Raw genomic sequence first — 25,304 nt, 5'->3', positions numbered from 1 at the left:
TCAGCTCATAAGTTTATTTATCACTAAAACAATAGCACAATAGTTTAACTTGATTTGGTAGGGGCTGCTGGAGCAGTGCTCTTAGAAACAGATTCTCTGATACTCTCAGACCCTTTACTTCTGGAGTTTGACCTCTTTCTCTCTGCTTTACGTTCTTTAGCTTCCTTCATACGCTGAGCCAAAAGTTTGGTGTATTCAGCCTGCTCTTCCCTCTTCCTCAAAAGTGCCTTCTTTTTAATAGCAAGTTTGAAGCGTTTGCGCTGAAGAACAACGGGTGTGACCAATCGTTGAATTTTAGGTGCCTTGCTTTTGGCTTTTTTCCCTTAAAAAAAAAAAAGGAAAAAAATATTTTAGACATACCATATTACACAAACAATTGTGTTACATAGTATAAGAATCTAAATAGCAGTGCTTTTCAAAATGTCAATAGTAGTGAAGTTGTGAGGCTCGCCCCTAAAGAAACACTTTACTTAATAGATTTTAATAGAGGATGACAAATTTTATGTAAATTGTATACAAAATAACTTCTTTGCTAAAAGTTATTTTATCCAATGGACAAAATGAACAATAATCAACTTGCTCCTTATTAATGTTTCATATGTCTATTATGTAATATTCTATGTCAGCCCTAACCAAAGGTATGATGACATTCTTCCTTCATTTGGATATTCCTGACTGAGTTTTAAACCTGATAAACCCAGATCTTAATCACACATGAAACCATACTAATACAGGAGCAGCTTATTGAAATATCTACAAATGAGGAACAAAATCATAAGATACAAAAACTGGTAAAAAAAACTGATTCCAATTTAATATCCTGCATTATGGGTCATTGTACAGATGCTGATAACTGCTTTCCCTTATTATATAGCACAATGTGGTTTCATTGCCTTAATGAACCTCATCACAAACAAAAAATAGACTAGAAATTTGTGGTTGCTACTCACCAACATTAAGCCAGACATACTTCATAAAATCTCAAAAACATCCAATTCGTTTATCTTTTCCAATTTTATTTTTTAACAAAAGTATCTCAATAAATCTCCAACATTTTTTTTCACATTTGTTTGTAACTTGTATACTATGCATTATGTAGCTTTACATTTAGGGGTCAGTGGTCAAGTTTTGAGAATATAAAGGGGTCCGCTGGTCAAAAAAGATTGAGGCTGATCTAGACCCACAAGTGCCCAATTTAATAGTTAGTGCACTGGACTGTCGTTTGGACTTATTGGTGGGACCTGGGTTCAAAACCTGCCCCCCCCCCCATCCCGTTTAGGCATGATAATCAATGTAATATCTGAATGAATGAAGCTTTAGAACTCCCTATATCTAGACTATTGGTCAAACCAAGACTAAGCTACACAGAGAGGAAATGTAAATCATAAACACAGACGCATATTTTTTTTTGCATTCAGCTTTTGCATTTTACATTAAAAAAAAAAAAATGAAAATGACTTTTTTTTTCTTTTTGGAATTTGGAATGTATGACTTTTTTAAACAGTATTTTGTGGGAAGGTTTCACATAATGCGAAATGGTTGGTCTGTCTGCTTTCAGTTAACACCACATTCAACAGTTGTGTAAATGTATGTTGGGGATAGTTATTGCCCTTAAAATATAGGAAATTTGAAAATATTAGACAGAGCTAACCATATTAAGTCTTTAGACTTAAAAAAAAAAAAAAAAAGATATAGAGGAATTGTTTTGTTCACTTGTTATGTAAACAGCACAAGATATATGTGAAATAAAAACTTTTTTTTTAAATATTTATTTTTACATCTTATGACAATGTAGAAAGATCTTTAAAAAAACACTAAAATAATCATTAACCAAAAGATTGTTATTACCTTCTTTTTCAGGCAATGGTCTTCTAACAACATATTGTCTAACATCATCCTCTTTGGCCAGATTAAACAACTTCCTAATTTTACTGGCTCTTTTGGGACCAAGACGACGAGGAATAGTTTTATCTGTAAGGCCCGGTATGTCTTGTTCACCTGTAACAATAAATGGAAAGAAAAATGTACTAAATATATGTCTTAATGTTCACTACTAGACAAGAGACCAAGAGCACAACCATAAGTTTACTAAAAGCAGACCTGCCTACCCAAAAAAGTCCAAATGTGTAACACTAATGGTCAAAATGCATATTTTGGCACCAGAATGTGTAACACTTATGCAATTCACTATTTTGTCATATATATATAATATTAGATGTCATGATTAGATCTACAATCTAGATCAATATAGAGATGATATCTAGACTAGATCTGGGCTTGAGTGTTACAGATGCTGTGGATCCGCTACAAACGTAGGCCTACTCCAAACTTTCATAGGCCTACCTTCATCCTTGATCTATTCTATACTAAGACTAATAATCTAGTCTAGATTGATTGATTGTTGATTTGAGGCACATCGGCACAATTTAGGCCATGTCGTGCCTGCAGTCCCTTAAGGACTACTCTCTCTCTAAACAGCAAGGGCCAGATTCTATACAGTAATATAATTAAAATTAAGGTCTATTCACAGTTAAAATAGTAAAGGTAGTAAAAATTTAAATATTTGGTAAAAATCTAATGTAAATAGTGTATGTTCACAAATTCAGAAATCACATCTTCGTAGATAGCCCCACTTCCCGAATAAAGCCCAGTACCTTCCCAGGGTCGACATTATTAAATAGTGTTTTTAGATTAGTGGCTCTAAAATGTTTCGCCCTGACATCCTGGTATCTGGGGCAATCAACGAGGATATGTTCCACGGTGAGGCGAGAGTCACAGTACTCGCAAAGTGGGGGCTCCTCTCTCTTCAGTACAAAAGAGTGCGTGATGTAGGTGTGGCCAATCCTAAGTCTGGACATGGTTGTGCTACCACGCCTTGTCAGACCCTTAGATGTGGGCCGCCACCTGACATCCGCCACAATCTGCCTGAGTTTACTGTGAGTCTCAGCCTCCCATCGGTTCTGCCACTCTCGATAGGTGGCAGAGGCAATACTTTGTCTCAGGTCCGAGTAGGGGATTTGGGTTCCTGACACCGCATGATTTAGGGCTCTCTTTGCTTCTCTGTCTGCGGCTTCGTTTCCCTCAATGCCAACATGGGAGGGGACCCAGATGAAGGTGACATCCCTACGGTCGGCTGTTATTAGGTCCAACAGCTTCAGGCTCTTATGTACCAATGGGATGTCAGTCTTCATCCGCCCCAAAGCTTGCAATGCAGATTTGGAGTCGGAGCAGATTATAAATTTCCTCCTTTCTGATGCTTTTACGGCCATAAGTGCAAGCAATATTGCGTGCAATTCGGCCGTAAAGATGGAGCAGCCATCGGGGAGTCTACGGGAGATTGTTTTGTTCCGAAAGGAGCAGGCACACGCGACCTTTCCCTCCATTTTGGATCCGTCTGTGTAGATGGTGCCACAATCTCCGTAGCTCTCCTGCAGTTCCCTAAAGTGGACTTGTAGTATTCTTGGGTCTGTATTTTCTTTTTTGAAATTAAGGAGGGATAAATTTAATTTGGGTTTATTCATTAGCCAAGGAGGATTCTGAGGGGTTTCTATTTTAGAGATTTGGTCAATGGGTGGGGTTAAATTTTGGATGGGTTCTCTCATTCGAAGGCCCAGCGGCTGTATGACGTTAGGCCTTCGATTGTATAATTCTACCTCTGTGGGGTTAAATATGGAGTCAAAAGCAGGGTTCGTGGGGTTGGATTTTAGCTTGACTATATACTGCATTGCAAGCTTTTTCATTCTTATATCCATGGGGAGTTCTCCAGCCTCCACATGGAGACTTGGGATAGGTGATGTACGAAACGCGCCGAGACAGAGACGCAGGGCAGCATTTTGTATTGGTTCCAGTATTTTTAGGTACGACTTCCTTGCTGCTCCATATATTATGGATCCGTAGTCTAGCTTGGATCGAATTAGACTCCGATAGAGCAGCAGCAAGGTATCTCTGTCAGCTCCCCAGTCCGTATGGCTGAGTACTCTTAGTATGTTTAATGACTTTTGGCATTTCTTCTTAAGTTCCTTAATGTGGGGGAGAAAATTAAGTTTGGAATCTAAGGTGAGGCCTAAAAATTTTGTAGTTTTCACGACAGGGATCTTCTTTTTGTGTATAAATAGTTCAGGGTCTGGGTGGAGTCCCCTTAGATTACAAAAATGCATACTAACTGTTTTGGAGTCTGAGAATTTGAAACCATTATAGTTTGCCCAACCCTGAATTTTGTTTAAACATAACTGTAATTTCCTTTCTAAGGTGTTCATGTTTTTCCCATAAGTAAGAATGACAAAGTCATCAACATACAAAGAGCACTCTATGCCAGGGGACAGCGCATTTATGATGCTATTTATTTTAATGTTGAACAGGGTGACTGACAGAATGCTGCCCTGGGGTACACCCATTTCCTGGTCATGAGTGTCAGAAGCGGAGTTGCCCACTCGAACCTGAAATTTTCGATCTTTCAGGAATTCCTCCACAAAACGGGGGAGGTGTCCCTTAAGCCCCAGGTCACGTAGAATGCCATGTTTCCAGGTTGTGTCATAGGCCTTTTCTATATCGAAGAATACAGCTACTAGATGTTCTCTTCTGAGTAATGCATTTCTAATATAAGCTTCCAGCCTTACCAGGTGGTCAGTTGTTGTCCGCCCCTGCCGGAATCCGCACTGGTAGTTTGAGATCACTTTATTCCTTTCCAGGTACCAGACCAGCCTACTGTTAATCATTCTTTCCATGGTTTTGCAGATGCAGCTTGTTAGTGCTATTGGTCGATAGTTAGCTGGGTCAGAGCCGTCTCTTCCCGGTTTAGGTATCGGTATAACTGTGGCTTTCCTCCAGCTGTTTGGGAAAGCGCCTGTTTGCCACACACAGTTATAGACCCCTAGCAGGACTGCCAATGAGGGTTCGGGAAGGTGCTTGAGGAACTGGTAATGGATTTCGTCTTCTCCAGGCGCTGTGTCATGTGACTTGTCCAGCGATTCCCTCAGTTCCTCAAGCGAGAACAGTTTGTTGTAGTCTTCATTGTTCTCTGACCTGAAATCAATGGGGTGTCTTTCCTCCCTGGTTTTGACTTTTTGGAACTCTGGCGTGTAGTGTGCAGTGGATGATTTTTCTGCTATTGAGGATGCAAGGCAGTCAGCTATTTCTCTGGGGGACGTGACAGTTCGTCCTTGATTTTTCAAATGCCCTATTGCATTTGATTCTTTCCCTTTGATTCGCCTTACTGCCTTCCAAACCGCTCTAGCAGAAGTTTTGGCATCCAGACTGCCGACAAAACTTCTCCAGGAATTCCTTTTGGCTGACCGTATGGTTTGTCTAGCCTTTGCTCTAGCTATCCTGAATAGCTTTAGGTTTTCCTGGGAAGGATTCTTTATAAATGCAGCCAGTCGTTTTTTCCTATCACCAATAGCACTTTTGCAAGCTGTATCAAACCATGGTTTGCTAGGCCGTTTTGGATTTGCAGAGGTTAGGGGTACAACTTTCCTGGCTATACTTAGTAGCTTGCTAGCAAAGGTATCAGCTGGGTTCTGTTCATGGAGGATATTTTCTGTGATATCCTCAGAGCATCTTTTTTGGAATTGTTCCCAATCGGCCTTATTCAGTTTCCACCGCTGAGGTCGTCCCAATGAAGGGAGATTGTTAGTAATGATGATTGGGAAGTGATCACTTCCCCGTAGATCATTGCTAACTGACCATTTAAAATCGTCCAGAAGTCCGGGGACGCATACGGTGAGGTCAATGCATGTGAATGATCCAGTTCCTGGGTGCAAGTAGGTCGGTGATGCATCATTAAGTATGCATAAATCATGTTGGAGGAAGATATCCTCCAGCATACGACCTCTTGTGTCGGTATTGTTGGATCCCCACATGGTGTTATGGGCATTGAAATCCCCAAGGATTAAATAAGGCCGGGGGAGTTGTTTCAATAGGTCCTCCATGTCTGTTCGGTTTAATGGAGCGCCTGGTGGTAGATACAGGCTGCAGCAAGTGATAACCTTGTGAAGGGTTATCCTAGCTGCTACGGCCTGTAGTGTGGTCTGTAGTTCTACCCTCTCATGGGGGATGCTATCCTTCACAAGGATACAGACTCCACCTGATGCTCTCTCTGCATCCTCAACATTCTTGGTGTAAGCACGGTAGCTTCGGAAGCTGATGCAATCTTTTAGAAATGTTTCCTGTAAGCAGACAGCTACAGGAGTCTCAGAGTCCATCAGTAGCTGCATTTCCTCGTAATTGGCCTTGAGGCCTCTACAATTCCACTGTACGATTCTGGAATCCATGGCTTATTCTAGATGACCTACTTGGAGCTATTTGGCCTTGGGAGGCCCCCGGGGGGGGGGTTTCCCTTTATTCCAGTGACCTTGGTATTTTTATTCTTGGGTTTGGATGGAGAGGAGGACAACCCCCTTTTGGGGGAAGTCTTTCTCTCTGGAGAGGGGAGATCCCTCTGGTTAGAGCGGAGGTTATTTCCTCCTCTCTCACCTCGGGCATCCTCTCCGCTTTGATTTCTCCCCTTAGGGAGTTGGTCAACCTCTAACTCAGTAGAGGTTGGGGTGTCTGGCTGGGTTCTCTGAGGAGAACCTGTGTCAGACATGATGTCTCCGGGTTCTCCCGGAGTATTGGTTTTGACATGCTGCTCAGTCTCCATGCTCTCATCAGCGAGCACAGAGAACCTGTTCTTTAGCATGACAACAGGGCTTTCTTGTTTCTTCAGAGGTGTGTTCTTTGGCGGTGTTTTCTTCTGAGTTGGGGGAGGAGGAGGGGGTGGTGGGGTCAATGTGTCCGTCTGTGTGGCTATGGATCTTCCTTTCTTAGCAACAGCCTGGGCGTAGGTCTTTGTCAAGCCGAATTGGCCCTTGGGTAGGGCCAGTACAGCCGATTTCGCCTGGCTAAAGGTACATCCGTTTCTTGCCTTGTACTCCTGCACGGCAACCTCCTGTTTCCACACAGGGCAGTCCTTGGAGTAGGCTGAGTGGCCAGCTTGACAGTTTGGGCATTTGAACTGGGCTGTGCAGCCCTTGTCCTCATGACCCTCTCCAGCACATCTGGCACACACAGTGTTCCTCTTACAGACTGCCGCGCCGTGTCCATAACCCTGGCACTTGAAGCACCTCATGGGGTTAGGTATGTAGGGCCTCACTGGAACTCGTAGGTATCCTGCCTTCACATACTCTGGCGGTGTCCTAGTTCCGAATGTGAGGATAATAGTGGCGGTTTTGACCTCCTCACCCTCCCTGCGCCTGGTAATGCGCCGGGCATGGGTGACTCCTTCAATGCCCTCCACTATTTCCTTCTCGGAACATTCCAGTAGGTCCCTAGAGCTGATTACACCTCTGCTGGTGTTCAGACTCCTGTGTGGCATGACTTCCACTTGGAGATCACAGAGTCTTCTGCATCTTAAAAGCCCATCAGAGTGTGTCTTGCTGTCTACTTCTACAAGGAGTTCCATTGTTTTGTGTAGCTTAGACACACTCTTGGGCTCTCCCACTACTGACTTGAGTCCCTTATAGATAATAAAAGGGCTCAACTTGGTCAGGCTTTTTCCCTCCTCTGTGCATCTAACCACCAGAAATGATGGCCAGGTGGCACAGCTTTTTGCGACCTCCTCTTTTTTATCGTCAATTCGTCGTTTCTTGCCCAGACATAGGTCTGGGGCAAGTAGTTTTGTGTGTGTTTTTTGGTCCATATATATTTTGGTTAATTCGGCACCTGTGCTCCCCACCCGCCATCGAGTCCAACAAGGGGACGGGCCATTCGGATGTCCAGAATGAGCCCGCCAGGGCTACACAGGTGCTATACTCAGTCAGCTGCTACATCGGACATGTGTCCAATACAGCAGCTCCCTGATTGACCCTCCAGCCACCGCCCTCCAGCATAGGTCGACGACCTATGCTGGTAGCTCGGCATGACCAGCCGGTTGACCCAGAGCGGGCCATCTGGGTCTCAGGTCTAGGGGAACTTGGAGCCAAAGTATTGTGTTGTTGTGGTTTATCCTCAGATAGCCACCACTCAAACACCAGGATCTCTTTATCCCCCCTTACCCGTCGCAGTCCACGGCAAACGGACTGGTCTAGGACGTAGTGAGAATTTAAAGTTAAGGAGACAGTGTGATGATCAATGAAGGCAGACTTAGGAAAAGAGGAGGCAGACACAATGATAGAAAAGAAGTAGGGCACTTTTGAGCTCCAAAAGTGCTAAGGAAAGAGGAGCGCAGTTTAACGTCATGTCTCGGGACGAAATCTAGTCTAGATCTAGACTAGATGGTGGTAGATGTTATCGATCTAGATCTAGTCAATCTAAATTCTAAATCATACTATAAATTGGATCTAGATTGTAGAGTAATGTAGAGAATCATAACGTAATGACTAGCTAGACTCTAGCTAGATCAATTCCTGTATAACAAGTTATCTAGAACTAGATTAGATAACTACAATGTCACTCAATGTGTTTTGAATCGATAGCACTTCAATATTGATGAATACGGGAATCAGGGATTCTTTTTATTTTTTTTTTATTTTTACATTTGACTTTTTTCTAATGCACCAACATAATTAATTTCTACAAATGAACTTAAAAAAAAAATCATGTCGGTGTATCAGCTAACTGACAGTACCAACCCGCAACTCCCCCTCACCTCACTCTCGCGTTCTTCATTTCTAGACTATATCTAATTGCTATTAAGAACCAACCAATATAGATCTGGACACAATGTGCCCCCCCCCCCCAAACAGGATGGCTTAGCGTGACCTCCGTGACCGCTCGTAACCTAGCCGAGAGGGGAAAAAATATACAAAATGCTTAACGCGGCGGGTTAAATTCGATTTTCATAATGACTGTCATTTTAGGGAGATGTTTGCGTAACGGTAGGCAGGGCTGTAAAAGTGGTAAGGAATGAAAAACAAACTACAAAATGAAAACAATGTGAAAAACCTCAACATGTAAAAATATAAAATGTACCTTTCTTGATAATCACAAGAGCAAGCACACTGAGATTGCCATCTACAATACAACCTCTAACAGACTTGCGCTTACGCTCTCCTGTTCTTCTTGGGCGATAGCAAGAATGGCCTTTACTCAAAAGCAATCGGACACGTCCAGTAGTAAGGACACCTTGTTTCATAGGGAAACCTTGCTTGTCATTTCCACCACTAATTCTGACCACGTACCCCTGTGCATGTAAACAATGAAACATGAATTTGTGCCTTAAAATTAGTTGGTGAATATTTAAGCACAAATTAATTGAAATAAATTATGCAACTAGGACAGAGGACATTAGGCCTAAAAGGCTAAAGAAAATATTTCTCAATATATAAAAAACAATCACTTCTAAGTTCTAACAATACTAAAAAACTATACACCTTTTTTTTTGTCAATCTGTTAAAAACATACTCTTAAACAACAAACTCTATATCTATCTAAACAAAGTGCTTATCGTTTGTAATATGTGACGACATTGTAGAATACCTTCCATTCATCCCCTAAACTATCAGCTGCTACTTCAGCAGCAATACGCTTGTCATAGAAGGGTCGAAGCTTCCTTTCATCATCCACCTCAACCAATTTCTGGCATCCTGTAGCTGGATAGCTTATATTGAGCTGGAATAAAAGCAGTATGTAATTTACTATTTTTAAACCACATTGTCAGAAAAAATTTCATTGCATTTGAAAAGATAAGTCAGATTTTACATCAATGCACAGCTCTACTGCTGTTTCACAAAACTAGATGTTGGTGAAATATTTATGAATAGTTTTTCAACTTTTTAAAAATAATTTTAGGACAAAAAAAAACAACAAAGGCTCAAAGACCTGTGGTTGCAGACATAGCATTCACATTTATCTACAATATGAGGTAATGATGTACCAATGTTAATTAAGACAAGACTAGATCTAATATTATCATTGATATTGAATGATATCTCAATCTCATGAAAATAATATGGATGGCATTATAATTATTGGCATGGACTAATGGACCATTAGTTTATTTAGTAAAGTATAACAACCATCTCTACACTAGAATATACTAGATCTAGATTACTAGATCAGATGATAAGAGCTAGTTAGAAGTCTGTCTACAGTCTATCTAGCTAAAGGCTTCACTTGTTGGTTTTAACCAGTTAATATTTCACTCAGACGCTCAGCCATGATTCATGATTCAATGATTGTGTCTTTGTGACTAAATATCACAATATGAATCAATATACAATCAATTTAGAATAATTAGAATACTATTCTGGAACTAGAAATATTTTACTAATATTTCACACGCATTGTGTCACAAGAAATACCAAGGTTAAATAAAAAGATAGCTAGATCTGGATCTAATTGTAACTGTAATGCAGAACAAATAATTTTCAACTGGGGGATTCCGAAAATTCAAAACATAGCAACAAAATCGTCGAATATCGATGTTTTCGCCACATCATCTACCTAAAGCAATAACTGAATATAACTGCAGTTTTATTATTTTTAATAATAACATGCTGGTAATTAACAAATGAAAAAATCAACATATAAAATTTAAATTTTACATACCTTCATATTGCCGTACAACAGGGTTGTTCAATACCCCATGTAAAAAGGAAGTTATGGATCTTGGCTATCGCTACCTTATTTCCGGTTTGTATTTTTATTTACAACGAATCAAACTTTATAAGCCTAAGCATGGAAGTATAGTTCCATGGTTCCATGACCTAAGCAACTATATTATATAGCCTACTAATATAGAATGGTACTGACAATCCATTAGATATAGATCTATGGATTACGTATCGGTAGACCTACATGAGATTTATTTGTTAACGACCAAATAAAGTCAATACAAAAATCGCCGTGGGAGGGAGATATAATTCTGTCGAAAAAAATCTAAAGGCATAATAGACACTCATTTTATTATTTTTCAACAATCAAATAACGTAAGTAATTATAAACTGCTAGTCGACCGGCGGCGTAGCATACGCCAGTATTTTGCAGGGCCGGCCTTAGGCCACTGCAACCTATGCGACCGCAGGGGCCCCGCACTTTCATAGGACCCGCGCTAATTCTAGGTGTATTAATTATTAAATTAAACCATTGTATAACTTATAACAGATTTCCTGCGACCTCCTGTCGATTTACCAGGAGCTCCTGGAAATCTCCTCAAATTGCAAAATATACGAAAAAGTCCTGGAAATATCCGGAAATTATTAAAATCTTTAGAAAACTCATACGAATCTCCTGAAATATATATACAAATATTGTCATTTTGGGGTGTCATTCAATAAGGAAAATGCCAATCCTACGCGTGACAAAAAAAAAAAAAAAAAAAAACACACAAAAAAAAAACGGCATTATCCAGTAATTGTGTAATCTGGTGAAAGAAGCTTCTCGCGCCTCAAACTAATGAAGAATTACTTTAGTTCAACAATTCTCGTAGATAGATTGAAACATTTATCAATTCTTGCTATTGAGCGTGATCTATGTAGGAAATAAAATTTTCATGATACGTTAAAATTGTATGACTTCGCTACACGTAAAGTTCGTGGGTTAACTCCACCGCAGAAATAAAGAGTGATCTTTCCTTTACTTCTTCTTCTCGTCTAAACTTTTGAGCGAAGAAGAGAATGATATATATAGATATGTATTACAGCGCAACAAATATATATATATCATAAGACGGGATTACTCAAATCCCCCCCCCCTCCGGATCTGTAGACTAGTAGGAAAAAGTAGAAAGAGAGGAAAGAGAGAGAGAGAGAGAGTAGCCTACTAGGAATAGAAATTGTATTTATATATATCTAGCGCCTTTAAAAAACACATGTAGGCCCATGGCGCACTGTTAACGTGGCAGATTGTTATCATTATATTGTTATAAAAATCTTAGAACAAATCTTTTTGAAACGTAGTGATGTCTTTGAGCCGTGACCTCCGTGAGAGTTGGGAAGTGAGTTCCAAACCTTTGAACCATATGAAATCGATATTTAGTGTTTCAGTAATAAAGCTGCTTTGAAGAAAAAAAAAAGATCTATATAGGCCTAGGCCTAATAGTCTTTAGGACAAACCATTTCTGTCATTACTGGTATTAGAAGTGAAGCTGTAGGCCTACTATATTATAGGCCTTTAAATACGTGGACCCTCCCGTAGCGTTCGGCGCATGAAGTGGCAAGCTCCCTTCACAGAGACCGGGTCATAGGCGACTTTCACAGCCTCTTCCCATATGGTGTCCACGGATTTGAGGTGCCACACCATTTTACACGTGGACAGCCAGTTTTCGCTTTGCTCTTTCCTGCTTCTATGTTATGGATGATTTTGTTAAATGTGATTCGTCCTGCCAAAGGATATATATCCCGCTAATCTTATAAGAAGTTCGATCACCATTTCAGTCAGGAGTGCCCGTGCCATATGCACCACCCTAGCAGAGTGGTTAGAATTTAGATCGTTCCCTCCTCCCCCTTTTTTAATAAATGCTTTAAAAAAAATTAAGGTTAAATGCACGCAGATATCCCCATCTTTCTCCCCCCCCCCCCCAATTTTCCTAACTGGTCCAGATAAATGATAGGATCATAGTGTATTGAGAAAGCTAAAACCATGAAATAGCACTAAACAAAAACATTTGGTAAAAATATATCTACTTGAAGATTTATTGTTTTTGATCTAGTTTTATTAGAAACTGAATTACATGACCGATCCAAAATACGCTTTGTATAAACTTTAAGTATTTTTAAGTTTTTCTTTTACAAAATGTAACAAGGGAATAACTCCACATATCTCAATAAGTAGCTTTTATTTCCCTTCTTTGATACTAATCAAATTAGTAATTACCAATAAATTATTAACTAATTGGTACAAGAAAGAAAAGTGCAAAGCTTATTTATGCCTGGAAAGTCTCCATCATTGGACTAATATTTAAAACTAGAGAACTTAAGTACATGTTATCATAAATCTTCCACTGAGACCAATTTGATACCACAAATGAAACTTAAGTTTAATCCCAATTTGGTAGACCGTTTTAGACAAGTTAGCATTTTTGATCAGAAGGTGCTCAAAGATCCCTAAATTAAAAATCCCAGTCTTCATCAGGATTTGAACTTGACTAGATTGACCTAGGGACATGCAAAAGACATAATTATCTTCTTTTTTGAAGTAACGTCTGCATTTTATAAGATAACATAAGAAGATAACTGTACATTTTTTGATGAGTTGAGGCATTCTGCCTTGTCCATCAAGTTTTCTTGTCTGCTCCGTGTCAACTGGAATAGTGATCTACATCACTATACATGATACAGACAGAACAATTTTTAGAAAAAACAAAACCAAGACAACAACTTTATCATAATTTCCAGAATTCTCTTCACATCAGCTGTCTGCTCACATTAAAATATAATCAATTGTAAATGAAAGCGTAGCTACTTGTTACATATGATTGAAAAGAAAATATTTTTAAAAACTTCAGTTTCCTAATTCCTTTATTTCTGCACAATACTAAAAACAGTTTGCATAAAACTTGTAATATGTGTTTACATCCATTAAAGCCAGACATTTTCAATGCATATTCGTTTACAAATCATGATGCAAATCATTGAAATACAAATAAAGCTAAAAATTTAAATAGCAAGATTTAACTCTTTCTCTCCTAACTGACGATACCAGCGTTGATTCCACCAGAATGTGGTAAATAATTATGGAGAAAAAGAGTTAATCAAAGTCTTTAACAGTAGTGCATGGTTAAGTTTTGTATTTTAAACCAGTCATTTTTTTTACTTTAATAAATCCTGCACACAAACTGATGATGTAATAAATTAAATGATCTAATCTATAAGTGTAAAAAACAACAACAGTATTATGGTTCACAGGCTGATAAGAAATGAACCCAACTTACATAAGGGCCACCTATGTGAGTCATTTTGAAATAAAAAGTTATAAACACTATATACACTAAATCTTATTAAACTAACCATTTTAACAGTTTTACAAGTGTCATATGATGTCACCCAATTGAACTGACCAGTTTTCCTATACATTCATACAAATTATTTAAAACTTTATTTTACAAATTAACTATTGCTAAAAAATAAACATTTTATTGTAAAAACAAAAGCAGTTTTATAACCCAGTTTTTTCTTACAAATAATTGCTGTGAAATCTGAAAATAATCAGTTTTACAGCAAAGATACAGTTTACTAATTTATATGATGCAAAATTGTAAGAATAGCGAACATTATTTATAATAAAGGAATTTCCCATTGAAAGAATTTACATCCACTTTTTGCTTTGTCCTGGAATGAAGATATGGAGCACGTAAAAAACCAGCGCCCTTGATTTGGGCCCTGGTTCTGAACCAATCGTCTCTTTGATCTGCGGCCACATGAACACAATGGAGGCGTTCTCTTCATGTCAGAGGTACAAATGGACATTGGCCGTTTGAATGCTGATTGCACAGTAACAGATTTCCTGATGCTTGTAGGAGTTTTGAAATCGGATAAAGACACATTGTTAGATTTAGACTTAATGGCTGTAAATGAAGAAGACGGATGAAATGTATGATTAAAGATCTGCCTGGGATTAGCACAGGTTTGTAATTTAAGCACACCTGTAGGAGTAGAGTGGTCTTCTAAATGGTGCATGCTTGAATTATTCCTTTCCAAAGAATGAGAATTTGCTAAGTGAGATGTGAGTGAGTCTTTTGTCTTGCTTGTACTCATTCGACTGTCAGAACTGTGAAAACACTGAGGGGTCTTAACTGATGAGTCCATTGTCTGAATCTTAGCTTTCTGTACATTCAAGTCAGGCTTCAGGACAGGTAATTTGCTTTGGAACTGGTTGATTTTAACTGCTTCTGTTTTCTTTGTGCTTGTATTGGAAAGATAAACAGCTTTATTTGAAGATTTGGTAGAGTTTATGATGTTTGTTGAGTCTGTTAACATTTTCTTTTTCATTTGACAAAATTCCTTACTTGGTGATGTCATACTATATTTTGAGGTATTGGCATATGTCAAGTTTGTTAAAACAGTCCTTTTTGAAAGATACAAGTCATTAGGTTGAGGTATCACAATACACTCTGACATAGTTTGATGATGATGATCATGATCTTTTGACAACTTTACATTAGTGGCTTGGTCGTTATCAAGTGCAATAGGAAATGGAACATTGGCTCCTTGAAAATGTGTTTTTGGTACATTTGAACATGCAGGCTTTGTTTGTAAAGATGTAGAAACATTGTTCTGTAGACAAACAAAAAAAAAAATTATAGAAATTTTATTTTCAGTACCAGTAGTCATACATTCTAAATTATGGTCAATATTGAAACATCTGTTTAGCACAAAAAAAAAAATAAAAGAGAAATTTACTTTTTCTTCAAAGCAACTTTTTATGTAACTACCATATTTTTGCACAAATAACCACATACAAACGAATAGCAGCTGTGCAAAGTATACAAAGATGCAGGGGTTAAAAAATTAATTTTACTCATAAACATAGGATAACTGAAACTATGAACATACTGGTGGGTCTTTAGACCTCCTATAGATAGCTGTGTGGTTTTGAAATGTACAATTCAAAGCTTTATGAACATTCTAAACCCCAAGAAAACGAATAGTAGCAATTATAGTACTTTATGTACCAGTAGTTTACAGCAAGTTACTTATTTTATAATTTGTGTAGGGTATATGCGTGTGCGAGTTATACACGTATGAACGGTATATGCACAAAAATATGGTAGTATAAATAGCATGATGAGATATGTTAATCAAATAAAAAAATATTAATAAGTCACCTATTCTGTTGAAAATACTAAGATATCCAATACAAGATCTAACCACAAAAAAAAAGAGAGACCCAAATGACTTTCTGTTTATTTTTGTTATTACATTTCAAATGGTGTAAATGCTATTTAATGTTTTTCTTGCGTCAAAGCAAAAATAATAATTATATTTTAAAAATTGTATTGGAAACAGCATTAATTTGCAGTGAAAGGTGTATTGAACAAGCTATGGTGTTTGTAAGAGATGACTCATTGTCAAAACTCATCCATTGAAGTACACATGAGAGAACACAAAGAAAAGAAAAGCTGGCTGGATAACATAAAAGATAAGAACAGCTGCTGACTAGAAAAAGTGGAGGGATTTGGTTAGGTGAACTGTCACAGAACCACTACCTCCAAAGTCAAGGCACAGATAATGATGGCTGGATAACATAAAAGATAAGAACAGCTGCTGACTAGAAAAAGTGGAGGGATTTGGTTAGGTGAACTGTCACAGCACCACTACCTCCAAAGTCAAGGCACAGATAATGATGATGGTGTTTAATACACTCTTTATTCAGTTTAATATGTAGGTCACAGCTGGGATGGCATAGCCACGAGAAGACAAGCCTTATTATTATTATTCAGTTTAAATATTTTGTTTAATTAGTGAAATAATGTGATGTAAATAAAATTTCTTTCTACTAATGTACTCTTGTAATTGGAAGGTAAACATTTACAATGTTGAATACACTTGTGCTATTTGTGTACCATCTTAATAACTTTGGTTATATTCATAATACATCCATCACAAATCATCCTCCAAGCCAATTTGGCTGTATTACGGGCATCATCAAGACCTAAACAAAAAGAAAAAAAAAAGAAAGTGTTAACTTAATAAATGGTTATTTAATTTTAAAATTTTATTTCTAATACAGTTTTTGTTTTGCTTAATCATATTCAATGAATACTTAGCATTAACAGTGCATCGTAAATAAATTATAGCTTTCATATAGTGCTACTATCATGCTTATAGCAATACGGTCCAATCTAATTTGTTGACCAGTACAGGGGAGGGGGTATCTGGGAGGTTTTCCATGCTGCCTTTAAGCGCTCAGTAAACACAACTCTGCTCAAGTCGGGTGTTGAAACTCGAGCCCCCTTCATAGGTAGCCAAGCCAAGCTAAGTTCAAGCGTACTTAGCTGCTCGACCACCCTTCCCACTAAATGACAGTTGTCATTGTTTTATCATGTTATAGTCAAACAATTATACAATTAGGAGTAAATGAGCCCTTATCTTATGGTCAGAGACTGGTTTTATTTAATTTTATAGTGTTATTTTATGAAAAAAAAAACCATGAAGATCCCCATTTAACGAGAAAATATCTTCAGGCTAGAAATTATAAGTGCAGATAGTACACTATTAAAATCAGCAAATGTAAGGATAACAACTGAAACAACAAATACCAAGGCTAATGTTGATTTTTAGTAGAAATTGAGCAAATGTGGTGAATTATGAGAACTCCTTTGTAAAATAAATAGATGGTTGTCAGAGCCTTAAAAAACACTACTTTATAAGCCAATAAAATATGGTTTTGAACTCTAGTCTATTAGATGTCTGAATATAAAATGGCTAGACTAATTACTGACAAAGTTCTTTAACAATATGGGCTTTCAAGCATTCAAATTCTCTAACAAAAAAAGACAAGATATAAATTTAGATAGGATGGTCAAAAAAAAAAAAAAAAAGTAGATTTAAGGAAAAATCATTATTAAATGGATAGCACAGGGCTGGTTAAAAAAAAAAGATTCTTTAAAAACAAAATTTAAATTTCTCAACATTAGTCCTGAATTTAGGAGATAATAGTTGAAGATTATTACACATTTTATAAAGGAGAAGTTTTTAAAAGATTATGTAAAAGCCAACAATCTAAATTAATCAATATAGTCTGAGTTTTCTAATGTTCTCTTTCTCTTGTAATCATTAGATCAGGTTAAGTTGGCTAAGACAAAGAGCTATTTCTACTTTACCAATTACTTTCACTACTATGGAGGCCACCTCCAAAAAAAAAAAAAATGTTAACTATCATTTCCATGATAGACTGATTAAAACCAAAAATAGTATCACCTGAATGTTCCCTGCCATCAAATAAAATACCCAAGTCTTTGAGCGCTCCGCTTAAGCCATCAGGTTTACGACTGTAAAAATCCTGCACAGAACAAATAATTTCTCATGTACAAAAAAAAAAAAAAAAAAAAGAAGAGACCCAACCAAAACAAATAGACAAAGTAATCAAATTATCAATACTTGAAAATTACATTTTGTAGACAGTGTCCCCTTTAGCACCAATCTGTTGCTGACTTTCATCAATGGTTACTGTAAAACCTCAACTGGAATACTACAAATTTCACCAGAAAACTGCTTCAGTACACCAAGTGTCATTGCTTTCAGAATCCCTTAAAACCCCGCTTAAAACTTCTAATAAAAATTGTAAACAAAAATTTTCTAAAAAAAGGAATTGACAGGATGACCTTACTATCTACTTTCACTGGGAGTTTTCATTGGTCTTTCTGCCACCCTCTATAAAAACATTTCAAAAAGCCATTTATTAGAAATATGTCAACTCACCTTGTATGTTTTCCTCAAGTCAATCCATCGATTGAGAACAGATGGTTTCATTATTTGCTTTCTTTTTGCTTCATACAGAAGACAAACTCCTAGATCCCAATCTAAAAAAAATATTAATAAATTCATCACATTGCAGATAGTATACTAAAAAGTTATCACAAATCAATTAATAATTGGGTCTCTTAGCCTAGGTCTAGAAATTAACAAGGCATACTAGTCAATAGTGTAAGCATTTTATTAGTAGACTATCAATAGAAGTATATTTATGTTTATATATAACAGTAGTTTCTCTTTCAAATTTATTACTTCATAATTTTATTTCAGTAATCTTAAATCTGTGATAAGCAACCTTTAAAGACATTTGGGTATCTGTCAGAAAACTGGATACAATATTAAGAAAAAATTCTATGGCCAAGCTATTGCTTTTTATGAAACTAATATATGCAATACAATATCTTAATATCATTATTTAAAATACAGATAATACAATAACATTGTTTTTGCAGACTCCACCTCAATCATACAATCTACTAATAATTGTTTTTACTTCTAATTAATGGTATTTAAGCAATTGAGGACAGCTTGAGGGTTAAAGATATAAAATTTAATAATATATCCTATTCTTATTTTCTAAAATGAAAGCAAATCAGTCAAAACATAAAAAATCTTAGTATTCTTGTTCTTGATGAAAAACATTATCAACAAAAAACAACTTGGTATAATTATAATAATAACTGGCTTGTTTGTACCTGACCAAGTGAGGAAGGCAGCAACAGTAGCACCCTCAGGATTCGGGTTGTCATCAGCACAAATAACACCTTTATCTTCATTCAGCTTATTCAACCATCCTGTAAACTTGCGAAGACAGTTGTATAGAGGGATGCCATTATCTACCAATTCCTGTTTCATGAAGAAGCACCAGAATCATAAATATATGCATATGTAGTAAATGTCATGCTAAGAATAGACATATTGTTGTAACTCCAGTGGCGGACTGAAAGGGTTAATGTGTGAGCGGCCTACTGATACACACGATTCAGGCCAATCACACAGGTCAACGGCTGTTGAACAAGGGACATTACTGCTTGTACACGCAAGTATGAACTGTGTTGTGGTCATGTGACTGAGAGCCTATAATGTAGAAAGACAATGTGAAAAGAAAAGACAGTCGAGTCCAGAACAGCAAAGCAGTAAGGACTGTGTGGTACCTTTGAGTCTTCGAGAATGTAGCTGTACGAGCTAGAGAGACTTGTAATGTTAGTTAGGCAGTTTTGTTAAGTTCAAGAAAGCATTTGAATTTGATGTAGCCAATTGTGTTGAATTGGCTTTCGATGTATTTGTAATTAAACCGCCACTTTGTTACTTGAAGCTCTTGTCAAGTTGATGTTTTAGATGTGCTGTTGTGTTGTTAAGTAGTGTTAGCAGAAGGCCTGATAGAGAAGAACGTAACAATATGTACATAATACAGTGCTCCCTTAACTTTCACATGGGATATGTTCCAAGACTGCCCACGAAAGTCAAATTTCCGCAAAGTGGAGATGCAGTATTTAATTTCTTTGATTTACACCATTTTTTTTCTATGAACAGTATGGCAGGACATCCCCTAACACTTTAAACCCCTAAATAACAATTTCCTATTCCCTAAATAATCTTACATGCTATTTCTTTTAAAACACTCCTTAAATGTTCAGTCATTTTCAGCAGTGCTAAACAGTACTGTACATCGCATTACAGTATAAAAAGAAATGGTATGTACAGTAAGTATATTGTTACTATACAGTTACTACAGTCTGCAATAGAAAGAATATTTTAGTGTTAGAATTAATATTTGTAATATTTAAAAAAAAATGCAATATTTGTGATTTTTTAGGTAATAATCATAAAATATATGCATCAGGCAGCCATGGGAAAACCTTTGGTGTACAAAAAAAAACAGCAGAGTATTTTTTTCCATTAATATTTTTTAAAAAAATGTGTGGTATGGCCTTTCCATGAAAATCAGATCAGTGAAAGTCAAGGAACCATGAGATGGTTTAAATACTGAAGTCTGAAGTCTACAATTCTAAAACAGACATTGTCTAGGAAAATTGACTAGAAAAGTAAAAAAAAACTGACAGCAATGAATATTTTTTTTTAAAGATAGTCAAATTTATACAAAATATCTTAATTAGATTTTCACTAAAAGTGTTGCAAAAACCTGTTTAATTCCAGTCAACTGTTTACAAAATTCACTCAGTACTGGTCGTTCAGTAGGTTGTAAGTAATAATGAAATTCACTTTCTATTTGCCCAGTTTTAGTATTAAGTAGCACAGCCGGGAACTCAACTAAAAAAAAAAGTAGATTACAATAGTTTAAATAGTTGCAATATCAAAATAATTTATCAATCTAGAAGGATATTAACAATATCTATTACTGTCATAATTGACTATATTAATAGATCCATACAATAAAACTAAAATTTATTCAGCCATCTTGACAACCAATGTCTAATGAGCTATCTGTTAACTAAGAGTTGTAGAACCCTTTTTATACAACACCCAAACATGAGTCATAAAAAGGTTAAGAGAAATTCTGCCAGAAGAGTTGCAATATTTACTTACTTATTTCTTGAGGACTGTATTTATCATTTTCCCAACAAGTTGACTCAAAGTCGATAACAATAAGGTATGAGAATATCTGACCTAATACAAAAAAATAAAATAAATACTTTGCATTCTTAAACCAAAAAAAAAAATAAAAAAATAAGTAAACATCATACTATTTATTCTGTACATATTATATTATAAACTTCATTTTCATTACAGAAGTCACGAAGGAGCTTTTCTTAAATTGATTAGAATAAATTACAACCCTTAAAATAAAAAAGGCATAATTTATTTGTTAGTTTTAGGTTAGACAGAGAACAATTTCTAAAAGCTAGGTATCACTACAACCAATATATCTCCTGTAAATAATTAAAAAATGATCATCTGTATTACAAAAAAACTAATGGCACATCAAAACAAACACATTCTTCTCTTAAGAAAGTTTGTAACTTATAAGATAACCTATAAGACAAAACACTTAAACAAAGTGTATTTTTCTTTTAATGTGAGATAGTTGGTGTCCACAGAACACTAATACCTCACTACCTTCATATAAACGATAAACACCCAATAGAACTCAGAAACTCTTTATGAAGAAGGGGTCATGACTTTAAGATTCCCTCCTAATAGTCCTAACAACATGTATATATAAAAAAAAAAAAAAAAAAAGAGAGGCATGCATAAGCAGCTTCCTAATTTTGTACCCCAGTTCTATTTAGTGAGACCTTGCTTAAACAGAAATTTCAAATAAATATGCTGAAATGTACTCATTGCTAATTTTCTTGATGTAGGAGCATGAAAGAGTTGAACCCAATACTGTCATGTTGACAAACTATCTCACCATCAGCGTGCCAATTATATCCATATAGAGTATTATCTATAAATCAAGACATAAATAATAAATGCTAAAATAAAAAGTGTAATAGAATTAACTCAACTATTTGAAAGCTGCTGCTTCTTAATAATTCTGGAAGGAGATTCCTCAAGTGGACGCTTTCTCAATAAACCCAGTTCCCTAAAAAAAACATCTTAGTTTTTAATTGGTATAAAAGAAATTTTTGATAAACAGCAATAAAATATCTTTTTTAAAATTAATCTTAAGTTTTAATCAATCTTTAAAGCTTATTAGCAACTTGTAAACTTTTGTAATGTAACAATTATAATGGGTGGAAATTAGTCACAGAAAGTGGTGGCTCTGCGGTGGAAAATGCTTAGTTGCCAAACTGAGGATCTTGGATTTGGATCCTGGTAGAGGATTAGTGTTTTCAATTTGGGGATTCACTTAAAGCCATCATGAAGACATCTTAGTTGTGTATACATTCATCATTCATGTATACCTACATCTTACTTGTACACTTCCAACGTACATTACACTAACATGCAGGAATGTTTGCGTCACATAAATGATGTTAGTTGACTGAAAGAAATTTCAAACTATAGTCTGTGGGAAAAAAAACAGCAAACACTGATAAAGCATTCTTACACCATTCTTAATCAAACTTCTTTTAATTCATTTGTCTTACACCCACTTTGGTTTGTTATAATACAGCTATACTGTTACAGACTTACTCTTGTGTCTATATTAGTATATTAATATAATATATTATTAGATTTTAGATCTAGAGTAGACTCTACTACTTACTACTAGTAGTACTAGACTAGATTGACTAGATCTATCTTCTATTTCTATGTCTAGACATTATTATTAGCCTAGATCTATTTAATTCTATTTCTATATACTAGTAATACTGTCTATGTCTATAGTTTTACTATTCACTATTCAGTCTATTCATTATATTATATACTTAGACTTAGATAGACGACTTAAATTAGACTCTAGTCACTTTGACTTAAATTATTAGTTTAGGTAGAGTTAGTAGTTTAATTATACTTATAGACATTATAGTACTTATACTATAGTATACTATAGTCTATACTTATACTCAAGTTATAGTATAACTTATATATATATAGTAGTTTATTTATTTCGGACATTACATGAATTCGGACATTCGCTGTTTTTTGTGGTCATTAAATAATTATTTTAATATTTATTATAAAACTAACGCGCTGTATAATATGCTTGTCCATTTTCCAATGATTCTAACCCAATTTCCTTCCATTTAGCTATCTTTTTATGTAAGAAAAACGAATTTCAAATTTGTTAGTCAGGTTGTTGTTTTTTCCTGATGTTACCCAGATGACTTTACCTCTTCCTAGGGTTAAGACTATATTTTTTGATTGGCTAAGTCTATACTAATAAGCCCGGCAATATTTATTCTGTTTTTGGAGCTGATTTATTTGATTTAAAAGCCAAGTTGTCTGATTCCATACAAATAAAAAATTAATAGGGTGTCTGAATTAAATTATGATTTTCTTACCAAAATTTATTTCGGACAGCCAGTTTTGGACATCAATAAAAAATGATCTTATATTATATTTGTTCGTTTGTTGTTGTTTTTTTAATAAAGAATAAATGGGCAAATGTTTGGAGTGAGCTTGGTACATTGAATGAAGTTAAATGCTTAGATCTAGACTTACTAGATAGATCTAGATTTATATAGAGAGAATATAGAGGATTCAGTTAGGCAAGAATGGCTATCCTAACATGTACTATACTACAAAAGATCATCTGACATCTGTATTAGAAATTTATTAAATTAATAAACAAAAAAACACAAACATTCAACACACATCTAATCATGCAAACAATTCAAACATAAAATAAGTCTAAAAGTCGGTATAGAAGTCACTATCCCAGTGACCTAATTTTGGTAGAATAAGTGTGTTCATATTTTTACTTTTTGTGTTCGTATTTATGCATAATTCCAAGACATCTTAATGATTTAATGTGAGGGGTTATGCCTGGGGATCTTAAAATTTAGTTAATGTTAGTAAAGAATTAAAATCTGAGTTTATTGAGGCCTAAATATAGATACTGTCCGAAATAAATTATGGTGTCCGGAATCAAATAATGTGGGTCAAATTTGTCCGAATTAAATGAAAGCGCACGGCCTCTTTAACCTTAAATATAATAACAAATATAGATTATTATGATTAGGGCATTAGGGGTACAAATGTAAGTAGTCATCCTTATTTTCCTTTAACTAAAGAAGATTTTGATACCTCATTTTCTTTTCTTTCTATGTCGAACCATTGTAAAATAATGCGCTGTCAAAGTCAAACTTTCAAATTTGGGCCAATATAGAGGTGTCCGAATAGCATAAACTACTCTACTAGTCTCTAGATCTAGACTCTAGTAATATAAATATTAGTTAGAGTCAGAGTAGTCTGTAGGCTGTACTGTAGGACTGTAGAGTAGGGCCAGTCAGTCACAGTAACAGTTAGATCTAGAGTGACAGTCTAGTAGAGTCTAGATGTCACCTGATGTGTAGTTAGTGAACACTGAAAGTTAGATCAAGAAGATCTAGAAATAATTTTAAGTAATTTCAAAAGAACTTACCTTGCTAACTGTTTGGTTGATTTCGCCATAAAGATTTTATCTATATTAAAATAATTAAATAGATAAAGATCTGGACTAGATAGATCTATCTATCTCATACCATAACTCTTTTATTTTAAATTTTGTGCACCATTCCTAAACTTTACACAGCGAGTTCACGTGATTTAGATCTATAAATAAATATAAATCTAGGTCAGAAGCTCTAAAATTGATTTCAACATAAGAGATCTAGTGCACAGACCTATATTGATCTATCTTGAATCGTACTTGGGTCAAACCATGGAGTCAAGCTAGCTCTTAACCTCCGTAATTACGTTCGTACATTCAGACGGAATTCTTCATTTTGCTAATTAATATTTCACTACCATATTATGATTAAGCTTCAATAGCTTTTCTAGATCTGGTCTAGATTCTACATAGTCTAGTGCAGGGGTCGGCAACCTTTTGATTCGGAAGAGCCAAAAATTACAATTTACAAAATTTCAGTTTTTAAAGAGCCACACAAGTTTTTTCTTGCCAATTATAGATCTAATTAATATTGACACAATTTTTTTTTTCAATGAAAAAAAAATCTAATACATATATAAGTAGTGTTTTTCCACAACAAATCAAATAATGTATATATGGCAGTATTAGATAATTATTTTTTACTTAGGTAACAACTAAAGTAGTTTAACATTATCTTATCTTATATAATACAGACGTTACTTCAAAAAAGAAGATGATTACGTCCTACGCGTCATGCATTTAGTCATGCATATTAACCAATGACTTAAATTCTGCCAAGTCACTGGTTTTCCTGGCTAGCTCAGGCAACCCATTCCATGCTCTAATAGCACTAGGGAAGAAGGAGTATTTGTACAAATTTGTCCTAGCATATGGGACGAGGAATGTGCCTTTATCTTTGTGTCTTTCAGAGT

The 25,304-nt window shown here is 35.8% G+C and overlaps 2 protein-coding genes across 3 annotated transcripts; both read right to left on the bottom strand.

Annotated features, from left to right (window-relative positions):
• Positions 1-10,656, bottom strand: LOC106077334 (40S ribosomal protein S6). The gene is made up of 5 exons (XM_056021072.1): positions 10,525-10,656; positions 9,454-9,585; positions 8,947-9,157; positions 1,849-1,998; positions 1-322 (listed from the first exon to the last, which is right to left on the bottom strand). The coding sequence occupies exons 1-5, from the start codon at positions 10,528-10,530 to the stop codon at positions 45-47; spliced, it is 777 nt and encodes a 258-aa protein (XP_055877047.1). The 5' UTR covers positions 10,531-10,656; the 3' UTR covers positions 1-44.
• A 2,746-nt stretch (positions 10,657-13,402) lies between these two features.
• LOC106079091 (ERI1 exoribonuclease 2-like) lies at positions 13,403-24,538 on the bottom strand. Of its 2 annotated transcripts, XM_056021071.1 has the most exons (10): positions 24,385-24,453; positions 22,263-22,362; positions 21,860-21,936; positions 20,937-21,017; positions 20,533-20,660; positions 19,085-19,235; positions 18,336-18,436; positions 17,835-17,916; positions 16,478-16,566; positions 13,403-15,188 (listed from the first exon to the last, which is right to left on the bottom strand). In XM_056021071.1, coding segments are annotated over exons 2-10 (1,710 nt in total). In that variant the 5' UTR covers positions 22,265-22,362; positions 24,385-24,453; the 3' UTR covers positions 13,403-14,189. The 2 variants fall into 2 exon arrangements, with proteins under 2 accessions (XP_055877046.1, XP_013095769.2); XM_013240315.2 differs by lacking the exon at positions 22,263-22,362 and having other exon boundaries at positions 24,385-24,538.
• Between the last annotated feature and the right edge of the window lie 766 nt (positions 24,539-25,304).

This window comes from Biomphalaria glabrata, chromosome 2 (genome assembly GCF_947242115.1).
Source record: "Biomphalaria glabrata chromosome 2, xgBioGlab47.1, whole genome shotgun sequence".
NCBI lineage: Eukaryota > Metazoa > Mollusca > Gastropoda > Planorbidae > Biomphalaria > Biomphalaria glabrata.
The sequence above is the reverse complement of the archived record's forward strand: the minus strand, read 5'-3'. Positions and strand labels throughout refer to the sequence as shown.